This window comes from Bubalus kerabau, chromosome 4, assembly GCF_029407905.1.
Source record: "Bubalus kerabau isolate K-KA32 ecotype Philippines breed swamp buffalo chromosome 4, PCC_UOA_SB_1v2, whole genome shotgun sequence".
NCBI lineage: Eukaryota > Metazoa > Chordata > Mammalia > Artiodactyla > Bovidae > Bubalus > Bubalus kerabau.
The window spans coordinates 7,196,537-7,224,388 of NC_073627.1; the positions used below are offsets into that span (position 1 = coordinate 7,196,537).

The 27,852-nt window shown below is 59.2% G+C and overlaps 1 protein-coding gene across 1 annotated transcript; it reads left to right on the top strand.

Annotated features, from left to right (window-relative positions):
- On the top strand, positions 1-27,528 carry LOC129650767 (kinesin-like protein KIF19). Its single transcript, XM_055579573.1, has 20 exons — positions 1-362; positions 1,929-2,009; positions 13,113-13,223; positions 13,881-13,968; positions 14,253-14,389; positions 15,600-15,725; positions 16,075-16,269; positions 18,006-18,152; positions 19,800-19,922; positions 21,636-21,801; positions 22,437-22,611; positions 22,722-22,920; positions 24,015-24,285; positions 24,380-24,501; positions 24,991-25,127; positions 25,374-25,479; positions 25,635-25,722; positions 26,386-26,780; positions 26,994-27,141; positions 27,398-27,528. The coding sequence occupies exons 1-20, from the start codon at positions 324-326 to the stop codon at positions 27,526-27,528; spliced, it is 2,985 nt and encodes a 994-aa protein (XP_055435548.1). The 5' UTR covers positions 1-323.
- Positions 27,529-27,852: the final 324 nt, after the last annotated feature.

The following is a 27,852-nucleotide window of genomic DNA, read 5'->3' on the forward strand; positions in this document are numbered from 1 at the left end:
CCCGAGCGGGCAGAAAGAAGGCAGGGAGCACGGGCGCCCACGGGGCGGATGCAGAGCCGCGCCGAGGGCCCGGGGGTCGCCCAGGCCGTTGGCAAGTTCGGCCTCCCGGGCGGAGACGTCCACCTCCCGGTTCGCAGCGCGAGGGGGGCGGGTCGCCTTCGGAGCCCGCCCCAGGCCCCGCCCGCCCCGGTCCGCGCCCTCGGCCGCGCGCGCCTTGTTGGTTTCGGGTTGTCAGGCAGCGGCCGCGCGGGCCCCGGAGGCGGTGGGCGTGCGGCTCGGCCATGCCCGCGATCTCGGCCTGAGCCCTTCCGCCCGCCGCAGGCATGAAGGACAGCGGGGACTCCAAGGACCAGCAACTCATGGTGAGACCCGGTCAGCCTCCTCCTCCTCCTCGACCCCATCTCCGGCCCCCAGAACCCAGACTCTGCCGGCGGCCCCCAGACTGTATTGGGTGTTTCCACTAAGAGAACACTTAAAACCAGGGGCTGCGACGGTCCTGAGCAACTTTGCCAAGTCATGGATATCAAGAAGGAAGGCATCCTGGCCACCCTGCTAAGACCTGAGAAGTTGGCCAGGCTTCAGTCCCATCCCCCTTTACACCTTCCCACCAGGGGACACCCTGAGGCCAGACTGCTATATGATCCCGAAGAGACAGGAGAAGGGGGCGCCCGACCCATCTTCCGGAAAAGGAAAGTGGAGGTTTCCTGGTGAAGGAGGGTAGCTGGAACTGGTGGGGTCAGGAGGTTAGAGGGTTTTGAGGACCATAGGTGGGCAAGAGTCCCCACGTGGCAAAGGAGCAGGCACAAGATTGAGGGTGGCTGGTTATTGAGTTGCTGTCCATGTCAGGACTCTAAATATTTCAAAGAAATGCTGGAAGCCACCGAGATGGCCCCCCCAGGGCCCTGGGGACTGGAGCAGAGGAGGAGGTGTGAATGGGGGTCCAAGAAGCAGCTAGAGACAAAGACAGATTTCTGATTATCAACAGGGCCAGGTTAGAGTGATGAGGGTGGGGGAGACTCAGGGATCCCAAGGCCGATGCGCCCTCTCAGCCCCTAACTTCTGAGATCTGGGGAAGCTCCTCCACCAGCAGGTGGGTGATGATGTTACTGGAGGATAAGGCAACCCCAGCAAGCCCCGGGCTCTGGAACATCCTGTCTGGCAGTTTAGAATTGTCTCTTTGCAAATGGCTTGCCTTGGCAGATGTGGACAGAGGGGCTGCCCCTCCCACCTGTGGAGTTTGACTGAGGATGCAGGAGGGCACTCTGACAATGAAGTGCCTCTGAGAGTGAAGGCTTCTTACCGGGCCTGCAGATGGCTAGTTATACCCACCCGCCCAGCAGGTGTTTCCCCTTGTTCAGAAGAAGAAACACCTCCACCTTCTTTTGGGGAGACCCACACCCAAGATGGGGACCCATCATCTCTCTCTGGCCGGAGGACAGAGGGAGGAGGGAGCCCCTGATGGCGCTGTCCTTGGGTAGGGATGTAGTCAGCACGAGGAGGGGAGGTTCCCTGGGCCTCCATTCCACCATGTGGCCGCCACATGCAGCACGTCACTCACAGACGCACAGACAGGCTGCCCCGGTGCCAAGGGCTCCAAGTGAAAAGCCCAGGGGAGCTGCAGGTGCTTAATTCGGGCGTGTGACTGATGCAGCCGGGAGGAGCAGATGGCTGTCTCCTCTGGGGCACAGGCTCCTGGGAAATTTATAGACACAGACACAGCCCACACGCTCTGGACCTGGTGCCCTCGCCCTGGATGGTCGCCTTGAACCACCGAGGTTTCCTCAAGATGAGCCGGGCGTGGCTGGCTGATCAGAGAGGAACCCACAGGGCTTGTCCGAGGGAAGGATCCTGGGGTCCTCTCATCCTTCTCTCAGGGGCCCAGCACAGCCCTCTCCATCTAATCCTGGGGGTCTGACCTTCCCTCCCAGGTGGCGCTCCGGGTCCGGCCCATCAGCGTGGCAGAGCTGGAAGAAGGAGCCACCCTCATCGCCCACAAAGTGGACGAGCAGGTACGTGGGGGCTGTGGCCAGGAGCCGCAGAGCAGGACAGGGGTCTGCTCTCACCTAGTGGGGGCAGGTACCTACTCACCTGGTGGAGGCAGGAATGACCCCTCCTCTACCCTCTGAGCTCTCGGTTGTACTATTGATAGCATCGTCAAGGAAACCACCGCCCTTCTTCCAGGAAGCCTCCCTAGATTGATCCAAAGAGAGCTCAAAGCTGCCCTGGTCCAGGGGGAAGTGAGCTGAGCCCTTTCATCCAGCCCGGAAAAAATTCACATACCTTCCATGTACTCATGACTTAACTTCCCCACCTTAATGGATCCGCTCCCCATAGGGCATGTGTTCCTAGGGTCACCAGACTGTTCATGGTTTGCAGGTCTTTGGACGTCTGTTTGCTCTCTTGGTCTTCCTGTCACTATTATGAGCTGGGCAGGGCAAGCTCCACCTCCACTTACACAAGAGACAATAAATATTTATCAAGTACCCACAACACACTGGGGATAGTGCTGGGAGCCAGGAAACCACGGTGAGCAGAATAGACCCCGTCTTCCTTCCATGGCTTTCTTGTGATGAAACGTATGAGTGTGTAGCCAGCAAGGGCTGCAAAGAAATGTGTGCTGCTGTGGGCGTAAGAGGGAACTTGACCTTGTCCCGGAGTCAGGGAGGACTTCGCTGAGAAAGGATGCTTGAGCTGAAACACACGGGATGAAGAGGAGCTCTTTAGGAGTGTGCTGAAGGGGGAATTTCAACCAGAGGGACTTGTGTGTGCAAAGGCCCTGGGGTGAGAGGGGTGGTGATACACTTGGGTCACTTAGAAAAGGCCAGTGTGGCTCAGGCTGGAGAGAGAAGGGGTGAGAGGAGGGCAGGAGCCACATTGTCCCCCACGGCCGGGGTGTTTTCTGTTTGTTTGTTTGCTTGCTTTTAAAGGAAGGTTTTATTTTTGACATTTCAATCTTTTAAAACAATGTTTTTATTTTTGGCTGCATCGGGTCTTATGTGGGATCGTCATTGTAGAGCACGGGCTTCCGTCTAGCTGTGGCTCCAGGGCTCAGCAGTTGCAGCACGCAGGCTCAGTTGTTCTGAAGCCTGTGGAATCTTAGTTCCCCAGCCAGGGATCAAACCTGTGTCCCTTGCATTGCAAGGTGGATTTTTAACCACTGGACCAGCAAGGAAGTCCCAGCCAGGATGTTTTTTGGGGTAGGCAGTTGAGGATCCAAATGTGGGCTGGGGGTGGGCACCATGGTGGGGGCAGCAAGGGCAGTCTTGGTGCCTGGGTAGAGGCATCATGCTGCTCTAGCCTATGGGGACCCTGAAAGCGGCCACTTGCCTCCGGGAGCTCCGTGGCTGCTGCCGGCTTCTCCTGAGCTCCAGGGCTCATCAAGGCGGCAGAGTGTGCTGGGGAGCGGTCAGAGGAGTTGGGGTGGCCCCGCGTGGTGCAGAGAGAGACGCAAAGTGAGCACTTGCTGCCCTTGATCCTGGAAGGCTGGACTCAGGAAGCCCGACGGCCAAGATATGAAGAGCACAGGCGGGCAACACAGCATGAGCTGCCGGCCTGCCTCTGGGGTTCCCACGAGCTGTGGGCATGGCGGAACTGGGTGGCACCGGCCTCCTGATCTCTCTTCCTCTGTTCCCCCTTGGAAAAGGGTAGCCTTCCTCAAAGACCTCAAGGAAAGCGGGGGAGGGCTGGGAGGCCCCACCTAAAGGCCAGCAGGAGCAGGATGTACGCACACAGCAGTCGTGCAGGGTAGGCTCTGCCTTCTACCAGCTGTGTGGCCTTGGCCAGGCTGCTGCCAGAAGCCTCAATTGCCTCCTCTGTGACGGGGGACAGTAACCCTAACCCTTCCCTAAAGAGTCTTTAGGGAGCACACTGATGGGTGCACAGTGCTCCCCCAGATCCTGGTACGCAGTAGGCATTTAGTAGCTGTGAATTATCATCTGCTGGGCTTCCCTGATGGCTCAGACGGTAAAGAATCTGCCTGCAGTGCAGGAGAGACCAGGGTGCGATCCCTGAGTTGGGAAGATCCCCTAGAGAAGGGAATGGCTACCCACTCCAGAATTCTTGCCTGGAGCATTCCACAGACAGAGGAGCCTGGAGGGCTACTAGTCCATGAGATTGCAAAGAGCTGGGCGCTACTGAGCAACTAGCACACACCTCATCTACTATAAGTTCCCTGCCTACTAAGGAGTTCCATTCCGAGAGCACGTTCGTAAGTCCGCTTAGTGCGTAAGTCCGACAAAGTTAGCCTAGGTACCCGATTAACACCATTGGCTATGTAGTATTGTACTGTAATAGGTTTATAATGCCTTTCACGCAAATAACATATTTAAAAACAAACACAAAAAATAAAGCCTTTTTAATCTTACAGTATGGTGCCTTGAAAAGGACAGTACTACATACAGGGGCTGGCTAGGAGTGAACAAGCAAGAAGGGTTACTGACTGGAGGGGCCGAGGAGGTGGGAGACGGTGGAGCGGAAGGATCGTCAGCAGGAGGAGATGGAGGGCAGGCTGCAGTGTCACGCACGCCTGGCGCTGATGGCACAGGCTCCAGGTCCTTGCTGGAACCAGGTGTACCTTGGCATCTTTGAATGTTCGCACCTTGAAGGCTCAGTGTAGGGGACTTACTGGATTAGTGAGAGAAAGTGCCCAGGGTTCCTGGACTGGCTGATGAGAGGGGCCATCCATGAAGGGCCAGGGAACTCCAGAGGAGAGCCCTCCTTCCCAGCAAGGCCACTCCCTGTTGGTCCCACTTGTCCCCAGGGCTGTCAGGGACAAAGATGCTGTCTCTCTGCGCTGCTCCTGGCTCCCAGCCGGACTGGGGGCTGAGAGATATTAACCGATGCTGATGGAAACGCTCTGGTCCAGGGCACAGCCCATTGTGTGCCCACACACGGCAAACACTGGCTCCTTTCTGTCCCTGCCAGTGGAGAGGGAGGCTGGACTGCGCCTCCGAGAAGGCCCTGGGCTGGGCAGTGCCGACGGGCCTGCTCCTTTCTCGGCTTAGACATACAGAGGGTGGTCTGAGCGGCGTGCGCCCAGGGCTGTCAACACGGACTCCGGGCCCTGCAGGGGGAGAACGTTAGGCTTCTGCCCCCAGCATCTTCTCTCCCCACTGGGTTCAAAGATGCCCTTGCCTGCGACTTCCCTGGCGGTCCGGTGGTTAAGACTCCGCCCTTCCCCTGCATGGGAGTTTGATCTCTGGTCAGGTGACTAAGGTAAAAAAGGATGCACTTGCCTGGCCTGCAGTTTGGGAGAAGCCACAGTGCGTGGCAGGCTGGGCACCTCTCAAAAACCAGCCACCACTCAAGTGCTCCGTTCCTCTGACCAGTAAGACCCTGGGCGGCGGGAGGTACAGACACACAAGTCCAAGAAGAAAAGTGGCGGACTTCTCTGGTGATCCAGTGGTTCAGACTTTACCTTCCAATGCAAGGGGCGTGAGTTCAATCCCTGGTTGGGGAAGTAAGATCTCACATGCCTCGAGGCCAAAATTTAAGAAAAGGGCAAACTCCCAGTCTGGCCAGGCCCTGCACCCTGACCTCCGTGGCTCTTTGGTGACCCCCAGGGCTCGTCTATGGCCCTGGCCCCCCAGGCCTGCATCATTGACCCCGACAGGGCTCGGGGCTGCAGGCTTGACCAGCCTCACTGATGGGCCAGCTGTTCAGCTCCTCCTTCTTGAGGTGTGGAGCCCGGTGACTGGCAGGGAGAGCGTGGGAGCAACCCCAGCATAACACGGCCATGGAACCGCTTCCCAGCAAAGGTGCCGCTGGCCCAGGCAGCCTGCACAACGCCCCGCCTCCACTAAAGAGACTTCTGCTTGGGAAGCAGACCTGCCCTTGACCCAGCGGCTTCCGTTGCCCGCTTGCTTGTGGCCCTTCCTCACAACCCAGCCCCACAGAGGGGCTCCCAGCCCAGTCTGTCCTGGCCTGGGCTTCTAGGCTCTTTCTTCCGTCTGTGATGGAGGAGTTACTTGGCCCCGTGCTCGGGCCAGGGGGTGGGGAGCAACCCAGAGGTCACACTACTGAAGCCCGGCCCTTAGTGGTCAGCAGGGAGGCCGTGCTGTCAAAGCCCGCCAGTCGGCGGTCCTAGTGGGGAGAGGTGGGCCTAGGTGTCCGTCACCTGCTGGCATGAGGGGGGTCCCAGGACAGCCTTGCTTGGAGCTGGGGGTTGTTCTTCTGGGGCTGAGAGAGTCCGTGTTCCCCTGGCTTTGCAGAGGTGGACACGGGCAGGGCAGAGTGTCCTCTGCGGACCAGAGGCCGGTGCCTGCATTCTGAGGAAGCTGGAGCGAGGTTTGGATTTGTAAAGAGGAGGTTCGGGCACCTGTGGTCTTACCTGCCCCTCCCACCGCCCCCGGGGATGTTGATTTGGGTTGACGGTTGATTCGGGGTCATCACAGCGCTGTCACACAATGCCTTCTTAGATGTCTCCAGGGCTTCCCCGGTGGCGCTAGTGGTAAAGAACTCACCTGCCAGTGCAGGAGACATAGGAGATGCGGGTTCGAGCCCTGGGTCGGGAAGATCCCTTGAAAAAGGGCTTGGCAACCCACTCCAGTATTCTTGCCTGGAGCATCCCATGGACAGAGCAGCCTGGTGGGCAACAGTCCACAGGTTCGCAGAGTCCGACACAACTGAAGCGGTTTAGTATGCGCACGTAGACGTCTCCACGGGTTCCTGGATGCCCAGCGCTTCCCCAGTGCCTGGTGCGTGGTCGGGATTTAAGAGATGTTAGTTTATCTCAAGGGCTGACAGTCAGGAAGGTTTTAGGCCCCGGAGATAAGTGAGGCCCTGGCCCACCTCCTGCCCACCCGCTTCTGGCTTCAGGCCTTTCTATCTGGTGGTCCCCAGTGGGTCACTGCCACATATATATGTTCGGGGAAGAGTCCAGTAGGAGCTCAGTCTCCTAGCATCGGGGGTTGGGACTAGACTCTGATGCCAGACCCTTCGGGGAGCGCCCCTGATGCCTGTAAAGTGAGCGAGGGCAGCCTGAGAGGGTGGAGGGGCCCAGGAGCCCCAAGGCTGGAAAAAGAAGCTCCCAGAACAAAGAGCTTCCTTCTCCCACCCCACCCGCACTGCCCCAAGGAACCCATGGCCCACTGCCCCTCCCCTCAGCCTCCCAGACTGTGTTTATCTGCAGGATTTAAGTCACCTGCCCATATGCATAATCCCATAATTAGCCTCAAAGTCCAACTGTCAACCTCCCTGTACCCCTGGGGGTCCTATCTCAGGAGTCAGGCAAGGGGCTTCCTAGTCTCTGTTTTCTCATCAGAAAGCAGGATGTTAATAACCTGCTCTGCCAGGCCCTAGAGCTGTTGAGAGGATTAGAGCGATCCTGTGAGGGTGAGGCTATTGTGAAAGATAAATAAAGGATAAGGTGACAGATGCTGAGCGTCAGAATCCGTGAGTGAGTGTTGTTCGGGAGCCAGGGCGTCTTCAGTCTGCTCACTGCCCCAGGGGCAGGGCCTCCCTGCACGCCCACCACCCACCGTCTGGTTGCTTCCCGGCTCTGTGACCCCAGAGGGCCGAGCCTGGTGGAGCGTGACTTGGGAGAGGATTCGGGGAGCCTTTCCCTCCGCCCTTAGCCACACCGCCATGCATCTCCCCAGCCCCCTCCCAGCCCCAGACAACCACTTTCCATCTCTATAGATTCACCTGCTTTGGACAGTTCATGGAAACGGGGTCCTGAAGTCTGTGGTTCTTCGTGTCTGACTTGTTTCACTGAGCATGTTTTCAGGGTTCATCCACGTTGTCGCCTGGGTCAGAGTGTCATTCGTTTTCGCGGCTGGATAGCATTCCATGCTGCTCTGCATCTAATCGACCTCCCCTCAGCTGATGGACATTTGGCTCGTTTCCTACGTTTTGACTGCTATGAATAATGCCGCCAGGGTGCAAGGATGCTTACGCTTAGCCCTGAATGGGCACACGGCAAGTTGTGCGTTGCATTGCTGTGCTCAGCCATCTCTGACTCTGGGACCCCATGGACTGTAGCCTGCCAGGCTCCTCTGTCCATGGGGTTCTCCAGGTAAGGATACTGGAGTCGGTTGCCGTTTTCTCCTCCAGGGGATCTTCCAGACCCAGGGATCAAACTCGCGTCTCCTGCATCGGCAGATGGATTCTTTACCACTGAGTCACAAGAGCAATGGTTAAAAAGGCAGATCTGTGGGCCCAGTTCCCCAGACTTTCTCATTCCATGAATCTGGGCAGTGCTGGGAATCTGCATCTCAGAGGCTTCCAGGAAGACGGTGATGAAGGGATCAGCAGACCCGTGAGAAAGGCAGCCCGAGACCATGTCGGTCACGCCTCTGCTTACCCGGGTCCTCAGAGTCCTGTAGGAAGGTGGGGACCTGGCCAGGATATCAGCCAGGTGTGGCTCTGTTGGGAGCAGTTGGCTGGACCTCGGTGGCTTTATGAGCTCAGCATTCTAATCTTTTTTCATCTAGCCTCAGGGCTGTCAGGGCCCTGTAACACCCTTCCTTTCTTGAGTACCCACAGGATGGTACAACTAGAAATCTGTCCAGCCACGAATTTTCCTTCTTAAAGAACAAACAAACAAATCCAGAAACAGCTTTACAGAGGTGATATCCAGCTGGAATCTGGCTTTTGTTTTGTTGTGTCTGGTTTACAGCCCGAGAATAAAGGAGCTGTGGGCTTAGTAACCTGGACTGGAACTGATGTCTCTTGAGCTGGGCACCCCCTCACATTCCTATTCTCTGCTGGGGCTTCCCGAGCAGGTGAGGGGTGATGGGGTGATTTCTTCTCTCAAGGCTATGGCCCTGTGGGTCCTCCCTGACTTCTGGCCAGGGTGAACATGAGGCCCAGAGAGGTGGTGCAGTCTTCCCAGGGTCACCCAGCCGTCTGGAGCCTGAACCCAATTTGCACATCGCCCCCGGCTCAGAGAACTTCGCTGCCAGTTTGGCGGCTTGAGGGGGAACAGCGGTTTTCAAGCGGGGGTGATTGTGCTCCCCGGGGGGCATGTGGCAATGTCACCGCAGGAGGAGGCAGTGCCGGGGCCTCCAGTGCCGGAGGGCTGCTGCCAACCATCCTACAACGCCCGGGACAATTCCCGCTCGCAGTGGTCCAGCCCAAAGCATCAGTAGTGCCAAGACTGAGGAACCCTGAGCCATCCACAGGCCAGAAAGACGTGGTTAGTGCTGCTCAGCTGATCAAAACCCCGCAGCTTAGTGCTGCTCAGCAGGAAGAAGTTCCCACACGCTTTGTTCCTGGTATTTCTCACCTAGGAGATGCTGGGGAGGAGCCTGGCACCTTCTGCGGCCCCATGTACGGATGACATGTCCCTCCCCTGAGCCTGAGGCCCCCCTAGCTCCCCAGTGGATCTTGGGTTTCCCAGCCCAAATCTAGAACTGTGCAAAGATCACAACTGGCCTTGAGTCAAGAATAGGTCTGGGTGTGGGGCGGTGAGGGCAGGGAGAGGGCAAGCCGGGGCCTCTGCGGAGTCAGGGGGCCTGGATCAGCGGAGACAGGGCCCTGCCGTGTGCTGCCAGCTGGCCCGGCCCCAGCCACGCCTCCCACCCCACCCTCTGCCAGTGTGGGGGGGCCCTGTGCCTCTTGTGTGGTCAACGTCCCCTTTGAAACCTCCCAGAGGCAGGTGTCCAGCATGCTACAGGTTGAACATGGACACTTAAGACTCAAGGATTTTGTGAAAGGACACTCCCAGGCTGAGCCCACCGCCTCCGGGCTGAGGGAGGGGCCTGCCTCCGGGCAGGGGGTTGGGGGGTGATGTATCAGTTTCCAAGGCTGCTGGACCAGAATACCAGTTGTTCAGTCACTCAGTCGTGTCCGACTCTTTGAGACCCCATGGACTGCAGCACGCCAGGCCTCCCTGTCCTTCACCATCTCCCGGAGTTCTCTCAAACTCATGTCCATTGAGTCGGTGATGCCATCCAATCATCTCATCCTCTGTCGTCCCCTTCTCCTCCTGCCTTCAATCTTTCCCAGCATCAGGGTCTTTTCTAAGGAGTCAGCTCTTTGTATCAGGTGGGCAAACTATTGGAGTTTCAACTTTAGCATCAGTCCTGCCAGTGAATATTCAGGACTGATTTCCTTTCGGGTGGACTGGCTGGATCTCCTTCCCTCCACATGTGTTTGTGCCCTAATAGCCCCCTTTTATAAGGACACCACCACCTTATAAAAGGGCCACATCCTAACTCAACTGATTACATCTGCAACAACGCTATTTCCAAATTAGGTCACACTCGGAGGGGCTGTGGAGTTGGACTTCAACATTTAAATCTGGTGGGGCTGGGGCACAGCTCAACCAAACAGAGGAGCATCCCCCTGCCAGGCTTCTGTTGTTCCCGAGGCGGGGACAGGAGGCCTGGTTAGGAGCCTGGGTTCTGGAACCCAGTAGCTTTGAGTCCAGCGAGCTCTGTACTTGGCAGCCTTGGGTGCCAGTCTGACTCCTCATTACGATCTTGCGATAACGAGGGCCTGCTCTAAGTCCTCGGAGAAGATGAGAACCAGCATTTAGCTGTGTGCATGCATTTAGCCCTGTGCATGGCCCCAGTGCGGCTTTACTTAGAAAGCTTTCCTTGGGGACTTCCCTGGTGGTCTAGTGGTTAGGACTCGGGTGTTTCCACTGCAGAGGGGCATGGGTTCAATCCCTGGTCAGGAAAGTTCCAGAAGCCGCGAGGTGTAGCCAGAACAAACAAAACATTCCCTGGGCCGATGCCGGGTGCCAGGCTGCGTGACTTTTAGGACCTGCTTTGGGCAGGGGGGCAGGGCGGGCAACACGTGCTCACAGAGGGGCCCCTACGTCTCCTTCTGTGGCCATTTTGGGTCTGTGCTCTCGGGATTCCTGGCAGTGAGAACAGGAGGAAAAGTTCCCGAGCTCTCGTTCCAACCCTGCCTTTCTCCCGAGAACTGCTGGTGATTCTGCGCTGAGGCCACCTGCCCACAGCCTGCCTGTCACGTCACGGCCTTGCTCGTGTGGCCCCCTTGATGCTTTCCCACCTCACGTTCCTCAGCCAGTTCTTGCTCATCCTTTAAGACTTGGTGCTGGGACTTCCCTGGTGGTCCAGTGGTTAAGACTCTGCATTTCCAGGGCAGGGGGCACAGGTTCAATTTCTGGTCAGGGAACTGAGATCCTGCTTGCTTCATGGCATGTCGGAAATTTTTTAAAAATAAAGTAGATATGCAACAAGGACTTACTTCCTGATGGCTCAGTTGATAAAGAATCTGCCTGCAGTGCAGGAGACCCTGGTTCGATCTCTGGTTCAGGAAGATCCCCTGGAGAAGGAAATGGCAACCCACTCCTGTATTCTTGCCTGGAGAATTCCATGGACAGAGCAGCCTGGTGGGCTCCAGTCCATGGGGTCGCAAGAGTCGAACACAACTTAGCAACTAAACCACCAAGCAACAGGGATTTACTGTATAGCACAGGGAACTATATTAAATATCTTATTAAAAAAAAAAAAAGACAGTGCTGGTACCTCCTCTTCCAGGAAGTCCTCCTGCAGTGGAAAAGCTGGGTCGTGTGCCCCTTCTCTGCACTCTGCCTGCCTCCCGGAGCCCAGGCTTGTTACTAAAATGGTCTGATCCCCACTGTACTCTGAATGTCAGGCAGGAAATTACATCTCTCTCTGACCCGGAGGGTATCACTTAATGCCTGGGTTACATGCAAGGTGCCCAGCAGTTGTGGTCACTCGGCCTGAACTCCCTGTGCTGCCTCCGTGGCAGCCCCGAGCACCCCACCCTCACCCCAGCCCTCCGCAGCTCAGCTCCAGTTCACCTGGCCGAGGAGCACAAGGGCTCCATTGTGTGCCCGAGTGGACAGGGAAGGGGGTGATGCTTTGAAGAGTGGGGTGCGGGCAGGGGTCCAGACAGATGGAGACCCAGACAAAGCCCTCTTTTAAGAGGGGCTCATGGCAGCCGTGCTGACAATGTCCTGATTCAGGAGGCTGGATGTCAAAGGAACCAGATGCCCACGGTGCCCATGAACTTGGCAGTGCCAAAGGTCATCTGAAGGTGATCAGTGGGGGATGGGCATCTGTGCAGGCTGCTCACCCTCCCCTGCACTGAAAATCCTAGAGGCTGCCCCTTGGCCCCTGGTGCTGCCGGTGGGCCCAGGAGCTCTGACACCGAGGGTGAGAGCCATGCAGCTGGTCAGGTTCCCTTGCATCCCTCTTCTGGGACCCACGCCTGGGGACTTGTGGGCGGATATTTCTTCATTTGGGTCTGACTCTTGATCAGGGCTCCTGCTGCTGGTATTAGGGCCCGAGCCAGGAAGTGGATCCTGGGAGAGGCTTACACGGCCCTGGGGCTGAAGCCCGGAGGAGGTGGCTGGAGATAGATGTGCACCCCAGGTACACTGCAGGCCCCAGTGCCCTGCACTCAACTCGCTGTGGCCACCCAGGCTTTAGCAGTCTGTGAGGGGGGCCGGGGCAGTGGCCTCCTTGTTTCCCTGCACAGAGCCCCAGCCCAGCCTGTCTGGGGCGTCCCCTCTCGTGACTCCCCTGGAATCCCACCTGACTGGTTAAGACCTCTGCATGAGGGTCCCGGGCTCGGGCCTCCTAGGAAGCTGTCTTACCTCTTCCTTCTTCCCTCTACTGAAGATCTCAGAGGAGGGCCCTATTGGGACCTGGGGGAAGGGGCGGGGGTGTCTTAGGCCAGTTTAGATGCAGTGAGCACCAGTGTGTACCTACTGGGAGGAGCCTGGGGGGAGCCCCAAAGCTGTGGTCCTCCCAGCACCGGGGGCTCCTGAATCCTGGTGCTGGATGGGGGTGCACCCAGAGGGACCCCTGTACATCTCCTGAGTCCACGGTACTGGACCGGGCTCCCAAATCAGCCTCCTCTGAGTCTGCCCCACAGTGGCCAGCCTCACGCCTTGTCTCCTCTCAAGCTCTCTTTGGGCCATCACTGGCCCTGACTCCCCTGCTGACCCCGGAAGGGAGCTCTGAGACCTTGGGGTGGTCCCAGGGCAGCCCATCCCCTCAGTGTCTTGTCCTATGTTGGGACTCAGTTGACCTTGACCCTGGAGCTCCCGGACGCCATCAGTCTCTCATCCGGCCCCTCCCGCTCCTTAAGGTCAGTGGTCAGTGTGGACATCGGGGTGGGCCTGGGGCTCCTGGGTGACTGCCTGCCTCCTCTTGGGACCTTTGCAGATGGTGGTTCTTATGGACCCAATGGAGGATCCCGATGACATCCTACGGGCGCACCGCTCCCGGGAGAAGTCCTACCTGTTCGACGTGGCCTTTGACTTCACTGCCACCCAGGTGAGGGGGCGCCTGGGCCTGGGGACACACGGGATCCCCTCTCTGCCCTCTGACTGACTTGAGAGGGAGCCCTTAGGGGACCCTGGCACCGAGCCCCAGGAGACCTTCCATCACTCATTCTCTCCCTGCCACATCCCCACATACACACACATGCGTGAGCCTGCATGGCGCATACAGAGCCTTCTGCGTGGACACACCACGGTCAGCACACAAATGCCACCCTCCACAGGGACCCACACAGCGCTCCCCACAGGTGGCCCCCCTAGGGGAGCTGCAGGAAGGTGCTTGAAGCCCAGATATCTGGTGCTGGGAGGGGCGCCTCGGGGAAGCTGACACCCTCCCAGGGACCCCCATCTCACCCATCCGCGGATGCTCCAAGGAGCAGGTGTGAGGCGTCCTCTGGGCTGGGGACTGGGAGCCAGCTGTTGGTGGGGAGGGTCTCAGGTGTCCTGAGCACTGTTGCAGGCTGGCATTCCCCGCCCCCCCGACCCATGGGGGGAAAGCAGAGACAGCCATCCCCCTTCCCACACCCACATCTCAGGGTCTGAGGGCTCCAGGGATGAAACTGCCTCTGTTGCGGGTCAGGGTGAGCCCACGGGCCCATGTGCTCTGCCCTGGCTGTGCCCGGGGCCCTGATGGATCTCCTCTTTCCTGCAGGAGATGGTGTATCAGGCCACCACCAAGAGCCTCATCGAAGGCGTCATCTCAGGCTACAATGCCACTGTCTTTGCCTATGGCCCCACAGGTGAGGGCGAGTGCCCCCGAGAATCAAGCTCCTCACCCTCCGCCTCGGAGCTTGTCTGGCCCAGGCCGGAGCAGGAATCAAGGATGTGGCTGATTGAAACTGCCCTCTCCCAGAGCCCTTTAGACCCAGAGCCCCACCCCCAGCCAAGGATGCCATCTTCTCCCCCTCCCCCCACCTCCTGGCCACCTGGGAGGCTCCAGCCTTGAGGACAGACCCAGGTTTGCCAGGGGCCCCCATGCTCCCAGTCTCCATCCTGCTCACCCACCCGCCCTGCTCTGCCCCAGGCTGCGGGAAAACCTACACCATGCTGGGCACAGACCACGAGCCCGGCATCTACGTTCGGACTCTCAACGACCTCTTCCGTGCCATCGAGGAGACCAGCGATGACATGGAATACGAGGTGTCCTTGTCCTACCTGGAGGTGAGCCCTCGGCCCACCCTGTCCTGTGGGCTTGGGCCAGGAGGTCCACAGGCCCGGGCTGGTTTACCTCCCGGGGGTCAGGTCAGGGGGCAGTCTCCTGGGGCGCTCATCACGGCTGCTCTACCACTTTATAAAAACTCAGAGAGGTTAGGCAACTTGACAGCCACAGTCCTGCGGCCACACAGTAAGTGGGGGAACAGGAATTCAGACTCAGGACCCTGCGGCTTTAGAGCCGAGCCCTGCCCACTTGGCTACTCCAAAGCTACCTGGTCACTGCGCACAGACCTCAGCCAGCCTCCCAGAGGCCATCCTCTGGACCCACTCCTCCACTTCCCCGGTGGCTCAGATGGTAAAGAATCTGCCTGCAATGCAGGAGACCCAGGCTTGGGAAGATCCCCTGGAGAAGGAAATGGCAACCCACTCCATTCTTGCCTGGAGAATCCCATGGACAGAGGAGCCTGGTGGGCTACAGTGCATGGGATCACAGAGAGTCAGACACGACTGAGCCAACCCTGTTTGCTTTGCCAGGCTACCTGTAGGCACTCTGTATATGTAGGTACAGGTGAGAATGTTACATACACGGACAGGCTTAGACCTGCCAGCCTTCTCCACCTTGACACAGCCCCTGATGCCCACCTGTGGGAGTGCTATCACTGGGCAATAGCAGATCAGTGTGGGTGGGGGCCCACAGAGGCCAGAAGCGGCGGGAGAGCCCCTGGGCTAGGCTCCATCTGGCTCCTGGCCTCCCTGGCTCCCTCTGGAAGCTGATAATCTCCTGGGTGACAGCTCAGGAGGCGCAGCGAGGCATCGCTGCCAGCACCTGCTCCAGCCAGCGTCGTGTTGACTTAGACAGCAAAATGCACTTCGACGGCCGTGGCTAGGGAGGCTGGGTGAAGGTACCGTAAGGGTTGCTTAGCAACCACCAGGGCTTGGCCACGGGTTAGGTCCCATCCTCTGCCTGGTGCCCGGCCGGCCTGCTACCTTCTGTACCATTGGCTTTGGCAGCCCAGTATTTCCCCCCTGGATGCTGAAGCCCCCTTATGCCCACCTCATAGGAAGGAAGGAAGGGGTCCATCTCCTTAACCCAGGGTTTCCCTGAGAGGAGCCCGGAGCTCTCGGGAGGGATGGAGAGCCCGGCTGTTGCCTGAGCCTCCTGCTCTCGGTCTCCCGTTAACGTCTGTCCCCTGCCCCTCCCAACCGGTCCCATCAGATCTACAATGAGATGATCCGGGACCTGCTGAACCCTTCCCTGGGGTACCTGGAGCTGAGGGAAGACTCCAAGGGAGTGATCCAGGTGGCTGGAATCACTGAGGTCTCCACCATCAATGCCAAAGAGGCGAGTCTTGTGCAGCCAGTCGGGTAGTGGAGGACACTAATCTCTGTGTGTGGGGGTATGACCAGAGGCGGCAGGGCTCTGCAACCAGGGAGCCACTGCAGTGCAGCTGGGCTGGAGCTGGGGCAGACACAGAGGACCCTGGATGACACGCCCCCGGCCACGCCGACCCTGGGGACCGGCAAGGCACCCAGCATCCCAGTTGACAGGCCCTGACCGCTCGGCCCCCACAGCACACGGGGGGCTGACCCAGCCCTGCCTTGGGCCCCTTTCCAACCTCGCAGAGGCAGGACTGGGGAGCGTCCCCACGGGTCCCCAGGAGTGGCCTCCCTGCTCTGCCCCGCCCACCCAGATCATGCAGCTGCTGATGAGAGGGAACCGGCAGAGGACCCAGGAGCCCACGGCCGCCAACCAGACGTCCTCGCGCTCCCACGCCGTGCTCCAGGTGACCGTGCGCCAGCGCGGCCGGGTCAGGGACGTCCTGCAGGAGGTGCGGCAGGGCCGCCTCTTCATGATCGACCTGGCTGGCTCTGAGCGGGCCTCCCAGGTGAGGCTGGCTCCCCCTGGGGCTGGGGGCAGAGCTTGGGGGTGCGGGGCAGGGAGGCTGGCCCACCCCGCTCCCCAAGGGGTGGAGTGGGGACTGTCTCAGGGAGGGCGGGAGTGGGGGGTGCTCCAGAGGGGCGGGCACTGAGGGATGTCACAGAGGACAGAAAGTGTGGGCTGGGCTAGGGTACCCCAGGGAGACCCCCCCACTTCGCCCCCCCGCCAAGGGGCTGTTTGTGGGAAGGGTTTGTGAGGATCTCTCCAGGGAAGGAGACAGTGTGTGTCCCGGAGGACCTGGGGAAACTGCCAGGAGAATGAATGGGCCCGGTGAGGAGCTGGGGCCCAGGGGAGACGATGTCCCCTGATGGGGGGGACCCTGGGCAGAGCCCGGGAGGGGACCCTGCCCACCACATCAGGGAGAGAAAAGAGCCTGCCGCCCACTTGTCAGCGTTCGTCCCTCCCATCGCCGTTTGCCCAGCCCTGCCACCCTGGCCCCCTCTTGTGGGCAAATTCAGAAGTTTCGTGGTCGCCTGAATCCATGGGCATCTCACCATTAGCACTGAGGCAAACGCAAGTACCGGGGAGAAGCAACAAGGGTTGGTGTCAATAGGGTGGAGTGGGAGAAACACATTCTCTTTCCATAAAGGCCTGAGGGCTTCCTGGAGGAAGGGGGCGGGGAGCAGCCAGTGGGGAGAGAGTGTGCCCTGCAGCCACCCGATCCCAGCTTCACCAGGCTGGGCAGAGATGTCTCCCAAGGGTGGCAGAGCCTCCTGGGACTTGGTCCTGTCTTGCTCTTACATCCATTCACACACAAATTCATGCATTTCCTAACACACAGCCTTCTTTTTTTTTTTTTTAATATTTACTTATTATTTATTTATGTATCGGCTGCTTTGGGTCTTAGTTATGGCACATGGAATCTTTAGTTGCAGCATTCAAGCTCTTAGCTGTGGATGTGGGACCTAGTTCCCTAACCAGGGATCGAACGCAGGCCCCCTGCATCGGGAGCGCGGAGTCTTAGACCCTGGAACTCCAGGGGGTTCCTCACACACCTTCTTATACACACATACACACTGTCACATGTACACATACAATTCACACACGCTCACACACCCTTTCCCGCGTACACACAAACTTCCATCCTTCCCCTCTGGAGCCTGGCTCTCTCTCTACAACCGGGAGCCCATGGCCGTGCTGGCTCCCAGCTGAGCTGCCTGGGAAGTCGCGACCTCCCACCATCTCGCCCTCGGTGCTGCCCTTAACTGTGCCAGCGGGTCAGTCCCCAGGCAGACGAAGAGCCGGGCTCTCAGCCCTCCATGGGAGTGTCCTGTCCCCTGCTCTTGTCCAGCATGCGTGCTCAGTTGCTTCAGTCATGTCCAACTCTGTGACCCCATGGACTGCAGCCTACCAGGCTCCTCTGTCCATGAGATTTTCCAGGCAAGAGTATGGGAGTGGGTTGCCATGCCCTCCTCCAGAGAATCTCCTAGACCCAGGGATCGAACCGGCGTTTCCTGTGTCTCCTGCATTGCCAGGCAGGTTCTTAACCACTAGCACCCACCTAGGAAGCCCCACTCTTGTCCAGAGACCTTCTCGTTCTCTGACCTTCTGGAATGCCCTCCCTGAGCAGAGGGCAGACCAGATCCTCAGCGTCTCTTCCTTGCAGAGCCCTGGGGGACGGAGAGAGGGTTTACAACCCAGGATGGCCTGGGGTGGGGTCATACCTGCTGCTCACCGCCCCAGACACAGAACCGTGGGCAGCGCATGAAAGAGGGGGCCCACATCAACCGCTCGCTGCTGGCCCTGGGCAACTGCATCAATGCGCTGAGTGACAAGGGCGCCAACAAGTACGTCAACTATCGCGACAGCAAGCTCACCCGCCTCCTGAAGGTACCAGCTGCCACTGGGCCTAGGCCCTGGGCACCCGGGGTGGGGCTGCCAGCTGCACAGAGAGAAATACAGGATGTCCAGCTGCATGTGAATAAATAACAGATAAATAACGAAATCTGGTTTGGGTATCAGTATGTATGTCCCATGCCGTCTTTGAGACATACTTATACTTTAAAAAAAGCTCACTCATTTATCCAAATTTCAGATCTCAACTGGGTGTCCTGTGTGTTAGGGGTTTCCAGGTGGCTGAGGAGGTAAAAAAAAAAATCTGCCTGCAATGCAGGAGATGCAGGAGTTGGGGGTTTGATTCCTGGGTCAGGAAGGTCCCCTGGAGGAGGGCATGGCAACCCACGCCAGTACTCTTGCCTGGAGAATCCCATGGACAGAGGAACCAGTCCACGGGGTCTAGAAGAGTCGGACGTGGCTGAAGCGACTGAGCACGCGCTCGCCGGCCCCTGTTTGCGAACAGCGGGGAGGAAAAGAGGTTGCATCTGAGCATCTGACCACCGCCCTCCCACCCAGGGCTGTGGGTTTGAGGGAACTGGGAGTCATCTGGATTTGGGGGTTCAGGTGGACTGTCAGTCTCGTGGCTCCCAGAGGCTGCTGTTGTGGGGTGGGGAGCACACTCCTGGCTGGGCTCTGAATGCACTACTTCACCCCGCCACACCCAGTTCCTTTTTGGAGAGGAGGGAACCATTCTGCATGATTTGTGGGATCTTAATTTCCCGACCAGGGATTGAACCCCGGGCCCTCAGCAGTGAAAGCATGGAGTCCTAACCACCGGACGGCCAGGGAATTCTCCTCAGTTCCTTTTATCGGGTCAGCGTATCTGAGTTAGGGGGTCATTAATTCCATTTGCAGACGAGGACACCGAGGCACTAGGAGGCTAAGTAACCTCCCCAAGGGCTCCCGCCAGTAAGTGCTGGACGGAGGGCCCCAGCAGAGGTCTGGCTGGGCTGATGGCAGAGCTGCAGGTGACCTAACGCCGGGCATCAGCCCACCAGCATCACTGCACCTGCAGGCTGGGGGTGCGAGAGCCGGCTCCTGCTACCTAGAAACTGGAGGGAGCTGAGGGTTAGGGAGGTGAAGGAGCTTGCTTGAAGTCGCTCCGATGGTCACTGCCACACCCGAGGGCTTTGCCCCTAGGCCCCTGTAGCCCCGCACACTCTCTCCGTTGAAGAGGGCAGGGCAAGCCCGGGACAAGGGAGGCAGTGGCCACAGGCCCAGTTCACTCCATCACCAGCCTCGCTCCAGCCAAGACAATGGCACCTTCCGCCGTCAGCAAAGGGGGTGACCTGGATGGCCCGAGGAGATGGCGGAGAAGCCCAGGACCCCTCAGAGCTCTTCCCGCTCTGGTTCCAGCCAACCTTTCTTCATCCTCATGTATATGAGCAGGGGAGGAGGAGAGCTGGGAGGCCCTGACTCAGATGCTGGAAATTTTCTAACATGAGCTTTGGAGAAGAAACTGGGAGAGGGAAGAAGTGGGGAGGCAGCAGAGGGGGCAGGAGGGTCCACCGGGTGCTCGGCACCAGCACCTGTGAGTGTGTGAGAGAGAGAGACGCACACACGCCACGAGGGCATCACGAGCGGGAGCAGGGTCCAGGGAGGCAGCCCCTGCTGACCGCCGCCCGCCCCCGGCCCGTCCAGGACTCCCTGGGGGGAAACAGCCGCACCGTGATGATCGCCCACATCAGCCCAGCAAGCAGCGCCTTCGAGGAGTCCCGGAACACCCTGACCTACGCCGGCCGGGCCAAGAGCATCAAGACCCGGGTGAGGCGCCCCTGCTCTGTGCCCCCAGGATCTGCCCTTCTGGGCCAAGATTCAAGCCCCCTGACTGACTCCAAGGCGTGCCACCCCCAGCCCCCCGAACACACACGCTGGACCGAGCCGCCACTGCTCTGGCCCCCTGTGACTTGCCAGGAAGCCCACAGCTTCTGAAGGGCCCCTTCTCTTTTCAAACTTTATTTGGCCGTGGTCAGTCTTTGTTGCTATGTGTGGGGTTTCTCTGGTTGCGGTGAACTGGGGGCTCCTCTCTAGTTGTGGCGACTATGGGGGATTCTCTTGTGCGACATGGGCTCTGGGGCGTGTGGGCTCAGTAAGGGTGGCTTACGGGCTTAGTTGCCCCGTGGCATGTGAGATCTTCCCAGACCAGACACCAAACCCATGTCCCCTGCATTGGCGGGCAGACTCTTAACCATCGGACCTCCAGGGAAGTCCCGGCCCTCCTCTTGCTCAAAGTCTGTGCTCATCCCCAAGGTCTGTGCCCCGAACCCCACCATCCCCTTCCATCTTACTGTTTTCATCTTAAAAGATGCTCATTCAGACCTTTACTCCTCCGAAGGCCCTAACCCCAACAGTTCCAATAGTGGTGAGTGTTACTGAGCACTTATACTGTGGGCCCTTTATCAGTTCATCTCATGTGATCCTCGAATGAGGCAGGCGTTATTTCTGTCCTCAACTCACAGCCGAGGACAGTGAGGCTGAAGGGAGCTAAGCGGCTTCCCGGCTGGGGAGGAAGGGCACTGAGCTCTGCCCAGTTTTCAAGGTTTCCCTACATTTTCTGATCAGTGTGTTAGAATCCTGGCTATCTATGAGGTCATCTGGGCCCACCCATGTGAAGAGTCTAAGAACCTAACCAACATTCTCCTAACACAGCAGTTTTCCAGCTACTGTGTCAGGAGCTGGATGCTTTATCTCTACTCTCTCCATTAAGTAACTTAATGGTGGGAAGAGACCCTTAAAAGAGCGAATTGATAGTTCAGAATATTATTAATAGCAGTCACGCCAACAGCAGGGAGGCCGTGGGATCCCACGGACCTCTTTAGAGACTGTGAGTGGGAATCTGAAGGGTGAAGAGGAGACTCCAGAAGGGAGGGAGCAGTAAGGACAGAGGCTCCTAAGGCAGGGAGGAGGTGGTGTTGGCGGCAGAGGTGGGGTGAGGAGAATGCTTCCTCCACCGGAGCAGTGAGCCAAATGGAACTAGAGAGAGCAGTGTGCCTTCAACACCAAATGAAGGAATCAGGACATTCTCCCAGCAGTAGGGAGCCAATGAAGGTTGAGTGGCACAGAGAGCCGGGGCTTGGGGCGGGGGGGGGGGGCTGGCGCATAATTTTAGGAGTATGCCTCTGGTGGGGGCATGTAGTTTGATAGGTTGTAGGGTCGGAGGCAGGGCTTTCCTGGTAGCTCAGGTGGTAAAGAATCCGCCTGCAATGCAGGAGACCTGGGTTCAATCCCTGGGTTGAAGATCCCCTGGAGGAGGGCATGGCACCCACTCCAGTATTCTTGCCTGGAGAATCCCATGGACAGAGGAGCCTGGCAGGCTACTGTCCATGGGGTCGCAGCGAGTCAGGCACAGCTGAGTGACTAAGCAGAGCATAGAACAGGGTTGGAGGCGAGGAGGTCGTTACTGTCAACCAGGAGAAAAAGAGGGTCCCCACTGGCAGGCCCTGGCCCCCAGGTGACTGTACCCCGCCCCCTCCCCAGGTGAAGCGGAACCTGCTAAGCGTCTCCTACCACATCGCCCAGTACACGAACATCATTGCTGACCTGCGGGGCGAGATCCAGAGGCTCAAGCGCAAGATGGAGGAGCGGGGCGGGCGGAGCCCGGACCGAGCCCAGCTGGGGCGGGGCGACATCCGCCACATCCAGGGTGCGTGCGTGGGTCTCCGTGAACCAGAGCCCGTCTCCCGATGCCCCTCAGGGTGCTCTGCGGTCAGATAGCGCTGGCTTCAAAGCCGGACTCGGGCTCTTTCTGGCTGAGTAGCCTTTAAGCCACCCGTCCTTCAGCTGGCAAACAGAATCGTGATCTCTGCCTCAGAGACCTGACCCGAGGATTCGGTGGTATCAGAGTGAGAGTCACCTGGGCATTTAGCTGTGTGGGGGCTTCACTCTGGGGACTGCAGTGAGGGCTGTCAGACTGGGCCTGGCATCACCAGGAGGGATACGGTTCCCTTACAGATTTTCTGTACTTGCTTTGATGATCTTGCAGCACATGGCAGTAAAGTGTCTAAGGGGTGCCTTTTACTAGGTGACAGAAAGGCACTCTAAAGGCTGGTGGAAGCCCAGTTCATACAGGGAGCTGGGAGTCACCTTTGGGTCACTGCCTGAAGACAATGTGGAAGGTGGAATGTGGGAGGGGGTAATCTAGGAGGTCTTCGTGGAGGAGGTGGTTGCACAGAAGTCTTTTGGGGAGAAAGAGGTGGGGAGGGCCCAGGCGGACCCAGACTTTCCTGGGCTGACCTTTCCTCCTCCGCTGACCTCTCCCATCTCCCATTCAACGGGTAGCCAAGGTCCAGCTGCACAGCGGGCAGGGCGAACAGGCTGCAATGGAACACCTTCGTGAGCAGCTGGTCAGCACCTTCCAGGAGCAAATGGACACGCAGAGACGCCTGCTGGAGCTGGAGAACCGTGGCATGGAGCTGGAGATGGACACCTCCCACCACCTGCTCACCATTGCCAGGTAAGCACCGCTGGCCTGGGATGGGACCCGGGAGCTGGAGCCGCACCTTATGCCCCCCAACCCTCCATGGCCTGAATCCCCTGTCTCCTTTGGGGTTGGGGCTGCGGCAGCTGGAAGCATGAGAAGTCACGCCGGGCACTCAAGTGGCGGGAGGAGCGTCGGAAGGAGTCCTTCACTAAGGGTGACACCAGGAAGGACTCGGACACCGGTGACAACCAGCCAGACATCAAGGAGCCCGCCGAGGTGGTGTCCGCCCGCGAAAGCATCGCTACCTTGATGACCAAGCAGAAGAAGCTGCGAAAGCAGAAGGTGCCTGGGGCTCTGGGTCTGGGAGAGGGGGTTGAGAGACTCAGAAGGAAGGGGCTAGGAGAATCTTGTGGGAGGAGTGAAACCTGGGCTCTCAGGCCACAAATCCCCAGTGACTTTGAGTCTCTCTTTCTCATCTGAGAACTTCGCTGGTGGCTCAGATGGTAAAGAATCCACCTGCAATGCAGGAGATGCCAGTTCAATCCCTGGGTCGGGAAGATCCCCTGGAGTAGGAAATGGCTACCCACTCCAGTATTCTTGCCTGGAGAACCCCATGGACAGAGGAGCCTGGCGGGTCACAGAGTCAGACACCAGTGAGGGACTAACGCTTTGTGTGTGTGGACTCAGTCGCTCAGTTGGGTCCGACTCTTTGCTACCCCCTGGACTATAGCCCACCAGCCTCCTGTGTCCATGGGATTCTCCAGGCAAGAACTCATCTTTAAAATGGGAGTGGTCCACCCTCGTGGGGTTGATGAGAAGAGTAAATAAATCCTTTCACATACTAAAGACTCAGAAAACTGTTAGCCAACATTTTAATGAGGATTTTCCAGATCTCCCTTCTCTGTTCTGGAGCATAGCCATACCAAGGGGCTTCAGGGTCCACCAGTCCAGAGGGCATGAGATGGGCTGCGGTTGAGCTGGTCCACGGAGCTCATTTCCCTGGATTCCCTGGTGGCTCAGATGGTAGAGTCCGCCCGCCAATGCGGGAGACCGAGGTTCCCTCCCTGGGTCGGGAAGATCCCTTGGAGAAGGAAATGGCAGCCCACTCCAATATCCTCGCCTGGAGAATCCCATGGAAGAAGGAGCCTGGCGGGCTGCGGTCCATGGGGTCGCAAAGAGTCGAACAGAACTGAGCGACTTCACTGCACGGAGCCTGTTTCAGGGATGGGTTGCAAGAAGGTGGGCACAGAGGGGTCCCTCAGGAGCAGTCCCCGGTTGCAGAGTTCAAGACACAGCTTCGAAAAGCGGGCCTCGGAGTGGGGCTTCAGCCGGCCGCACAGCATCCGGGGGCTTGGAAGGGCGAGGACCCGCTCAGCGGCGGGTGCGGGCGGCCCCTCACCGGCCACCTGGTGCTGACGGCCCGCTCGGCTCCCCAGCTGGCGCTGGAGCAGCGGTGCCGAGAGCTGCGCGCGCGGGGCCGCCGCCTGGAGCAGACGCTGCCGCGGCGCGTCAGCTCGGAGCAGCAGCGCGAGGCGCTCGGCCTGCTCTGCCGCGTGCACGAGCTGGAGCTGAAGAACGCCGAGATGCAGTCGCAAGCCCTGCTCCGCGACGGCGCGCTCCGCCACCGCCGCGAGGCCCTGCGCCGCCTGGAGCAGCGCCGCAGCCTCTGCGAGGAGATCATCCGCGCCCAGCGGCAGCTCATCCAGGGTAGGGTCCCCTCGCTACCTACACCCCGCGCGTCCGACCCGCCGAGAGCCCGAGAGCGCGCACTGAGCCCTGCCTCTCCGCTCCCCCACCGCAGACTGCAACCTGGCTGTGCCGCAGCATCTGAAGGAGCTGTACGAAGTGTACCTGCGGGAGCAGGAGGAGGGCAACCTGGAGCGTGCCACCATGATGGACCGCCTGGCCTCTCGGGCCCTGCAGGTGGGCGCCCGGGCCGGACAATGCGCCCCTGTGCTAGGGGCAGGGCTGATGCCCAGGGCGGCGCCTGCCAGCAAGTAGGGTGGCCTCGGGACCGTGCTGGCTGGTCCCCAGAAAGCGGACACCTCTTCCTCCTCCTCCTCCTCCTCCTCCTCCTTATCCGACCCAAAGCCTCACCAAGCTCCACTCCCGTGCTGTTCTTCTGCCACACGTGTCCCCATCCAGGGTCTGAGGGTCAGGGTTGGCCATCTGAGATATCACTAAGGGCCCCAGATGCCCTCCCAGGAGCCCAGGCCACCAGGCAGTGCCACTGGGGATGCCTAGCAGACCACGGCTGGCCCCTGGGGACTCAGCACACAAGCCCCCCTGTCTTCTGGGGCTCCCAGCCCAGATTACAGCCCCAGACACTCTGTGTGCCTGTGTCACCCAGGCTGTTTACTCAGTCTGAGACCAAGCCTTCCAACTGCCCTCTCCCTCCTTTCCTCTCCCCAGGACAGCGCCTTGCCCAAGCTTAGCCCACCAGGAACCGTGCCGACTCCGGAGGAGTCTGACCTAGACAAGGTCAAGATACCTAACTCCGAGTCCCCACACCAGCACGGAAGCTTCCTCCCTCTGCTCGGCACTGAGAGGTGAGCTGAGGACCACTTCCAGCCATCCAGCCCGCCTGAGCCACCAGGCCATGTCTCAGAGATGCCAGCCCAGACCTGGCTTCCCAGGGAGGATGGAGCAGGAAAGAGGGGAGGGGGGCACAGGTCTGGAGCCAGGACTTTGGGGTCCTTGTTCCCACAATGCAACAGTTCTCAGGAGGGGTGGCGCTGGGACCCCCGTGGTACCAGCCTGGGCAACAGCTGCCCATCCTCCTCTGCCGACCTCAGTGAAGCCAAGCACCCAGTCAAGACCAGCTCCTGGGCCTGGCAAGCGAAGGGCTCCTTTATGCCCACCCCACCCCGAATCCCGGCCGGCAACCTGGTGATGCAGGAGGTGAGCAGTGGGCCCCACGGGTCCCTGGATGTGGGCAGGAGTACCCGGGAGGGACACCCAGTGGTTGGGATGGAACTTTTCCAAAACAGCCCTCTGAGGACATAGGGTTCCTGCTGGGTCCAATGGCTTCTCTTCCCAACCCATTCATCTCACAGGCCGCCACTCAGGTCGGTCTGATCGGCCAGATCAACTCCTCCCCTGAAAACATCGAGAATCTGTCGGAGATCCCCTTGTCCCTCAAAGGTGTGTCCCCTGCCTCCCCCAACCCCCATCAGCCTGAGCCTGGCATGATCTCAATAGCTCAGCGCACCCAGCCAAAGCCCCTTCCTTCCCTCTCCTCTGCTGAACACACCCAGGCATCATTCTAGAAAGAGAGGCACCAGTACCCAGAGAAGAGTAACCACCTGCTCTGTCCACACAGAGCAGGGGACACAATTGGAAACAGAATGGGGAACACATGGCCCTTGGGGTCAAGCCCCCTGCACTACCCACTCGGAAATAAATGTAATAGCATTGAGAGTTCGAATCCACCCTACCCTGTGGCCTCAGGCTACCCTCATTATCTCAGCAATCCATCCTCAGAACCTGGGACTTCCCTGGCAGTCCAGTGGTTAAGACTCAGCACTTCCACTGCAGCGGGTGAAGGTTCGATCCCCAGTCAGGGAACTAAGATCCTGTATGCCGTGTGTCATGGTCAAAAAAAAAAAAATCTTCCCAACCCACTGAGGCTAGTTTTACCATCGTCAGTTTACAGATGAAAAAAAGGCTCAGAAACTTACCCAAAGTTTCTCAAACAGCAAGCAAGTTGGGGTGAGCTGCAGCAGAGAAAGGGGTGTTGGAGGTGCAGGAGGGCGGGGGGAAATGTGGCCTTGATCCCGGGGTGGGTGCCGCTCTGTCCTGCCGCAGGGAGGAAGGAGACCACAGCCGACACCAAGAGCATCACCGGGAAGGCTGCCCGGCGCCGTTCACAGGCCCTGGGGGCCGAGGCGCGCCAACTGCTGGCACCCACCATAAAGCAGAGCAGCCTGTCCCTGCACTTGCTGGGCGAGACTGATGATGTGCAGCTGCCCGGACCGCTGGCCTGCAAGCGGCCGCCCAGCCCCACCCTCCAGCACGCCGCCAGCGAGGACAGCCTGTCCAGCAGCACAGGCGAGGCTCCATCCCGGGCAGCCGAGCGTCATGGCGATGGCCCTTGTCCCCCGCTGCAAGGCCAGAAGAAAAGCCCAAGAAAGAAACGAGAGGAGTCCCTGGAGGCAAAGAGGAAGCGGAAGTCCCAGGGCGTTGAAATCACAGGACAAGGGGTGAGCCTAGAGGGACAGGAGCTGGGGGTGTCTGGGCCCCCTCCTTGTCCGGTTCTGAAGGCTGGACTCCTCCAGAGGCCCCAGGGTACCCCTAGCTGTGCACCACTCTCCATGGAGTGTCCCCCAACTGAACCTAACATCTCCTTGTATCAGATCCCCACACAGCTCCCAGCTCATCTAGCTCTCCAGCCAATGAAGCTCTCCCGCCCCAAGATGCACGTCGCTGGACTCTGTCCTGTGGAGAGTCACACCACAGAAGAGAGGATGCCAGTGATTGGGCACCTGACCCCTACCATCAGGCCACTGGGAAAGGCCACGCTGCCTATGGCCAAGGTCAAACTTCCTCCGTGCCAGAACTCGGGTGAGTACCAGCAAGTGGGGGGGGGGCAGGGATAGCAATGGGGAGAGGGGAGCCCTTGGCCAGGCCAGGGAGGAGACTGGTTGAGCTCCCTGCCCCTATGGCTGCCCCTTGCTGGAAACTGGGTTCCTGAAGACTATTAGTGGGACTGGCCTCTGGGGGGGGAGGTGCCCCTAGGGAGTTCAGAGCCACTGTGGGTGACTAGAGGGCATGGAGAGGCATGCCTTAAAGCAGAGCTCCTGGCCCTTCCCTGTCGCAGGCCCGGAGGACACCTCCCCTGTCGCTGCCCCCTCCAACCCAGGCGATGTTTCCGAAAGGGTTGGTCGGATGCCCCGCCTGACCTATGGCACAAGCACCCAAGGCAAAAACGGATGCTTACGGCACAACTGAGGGGCCCTGCCCGGAACCGGCCCTCCTGCCCGCCAAGGCTTGATGGGGTGTGGCAGCAAAGGGAGACGGAGGCTGGGCAGATGGGGATGACCTGGCGTCAGGAGCTCGGGATCTCAGAAGGCTGGGGCCCCTGGGACCCAGGAACCATGGGGGTGCCTGCCCCCACACTTCCGTGCCTTCAGTGCCAACGGGAAGGGGAGCTGAGCCCAGGGGCATGGCCTGGATGGCAGGGCTCCCTGGCTTCCCAGCCCTGGATCCCAGGGCTCTCTGGGCAGAGACTCCTGTTGCCGAAACTCTATTCTAAGATCTGCAACCAGATTGGCC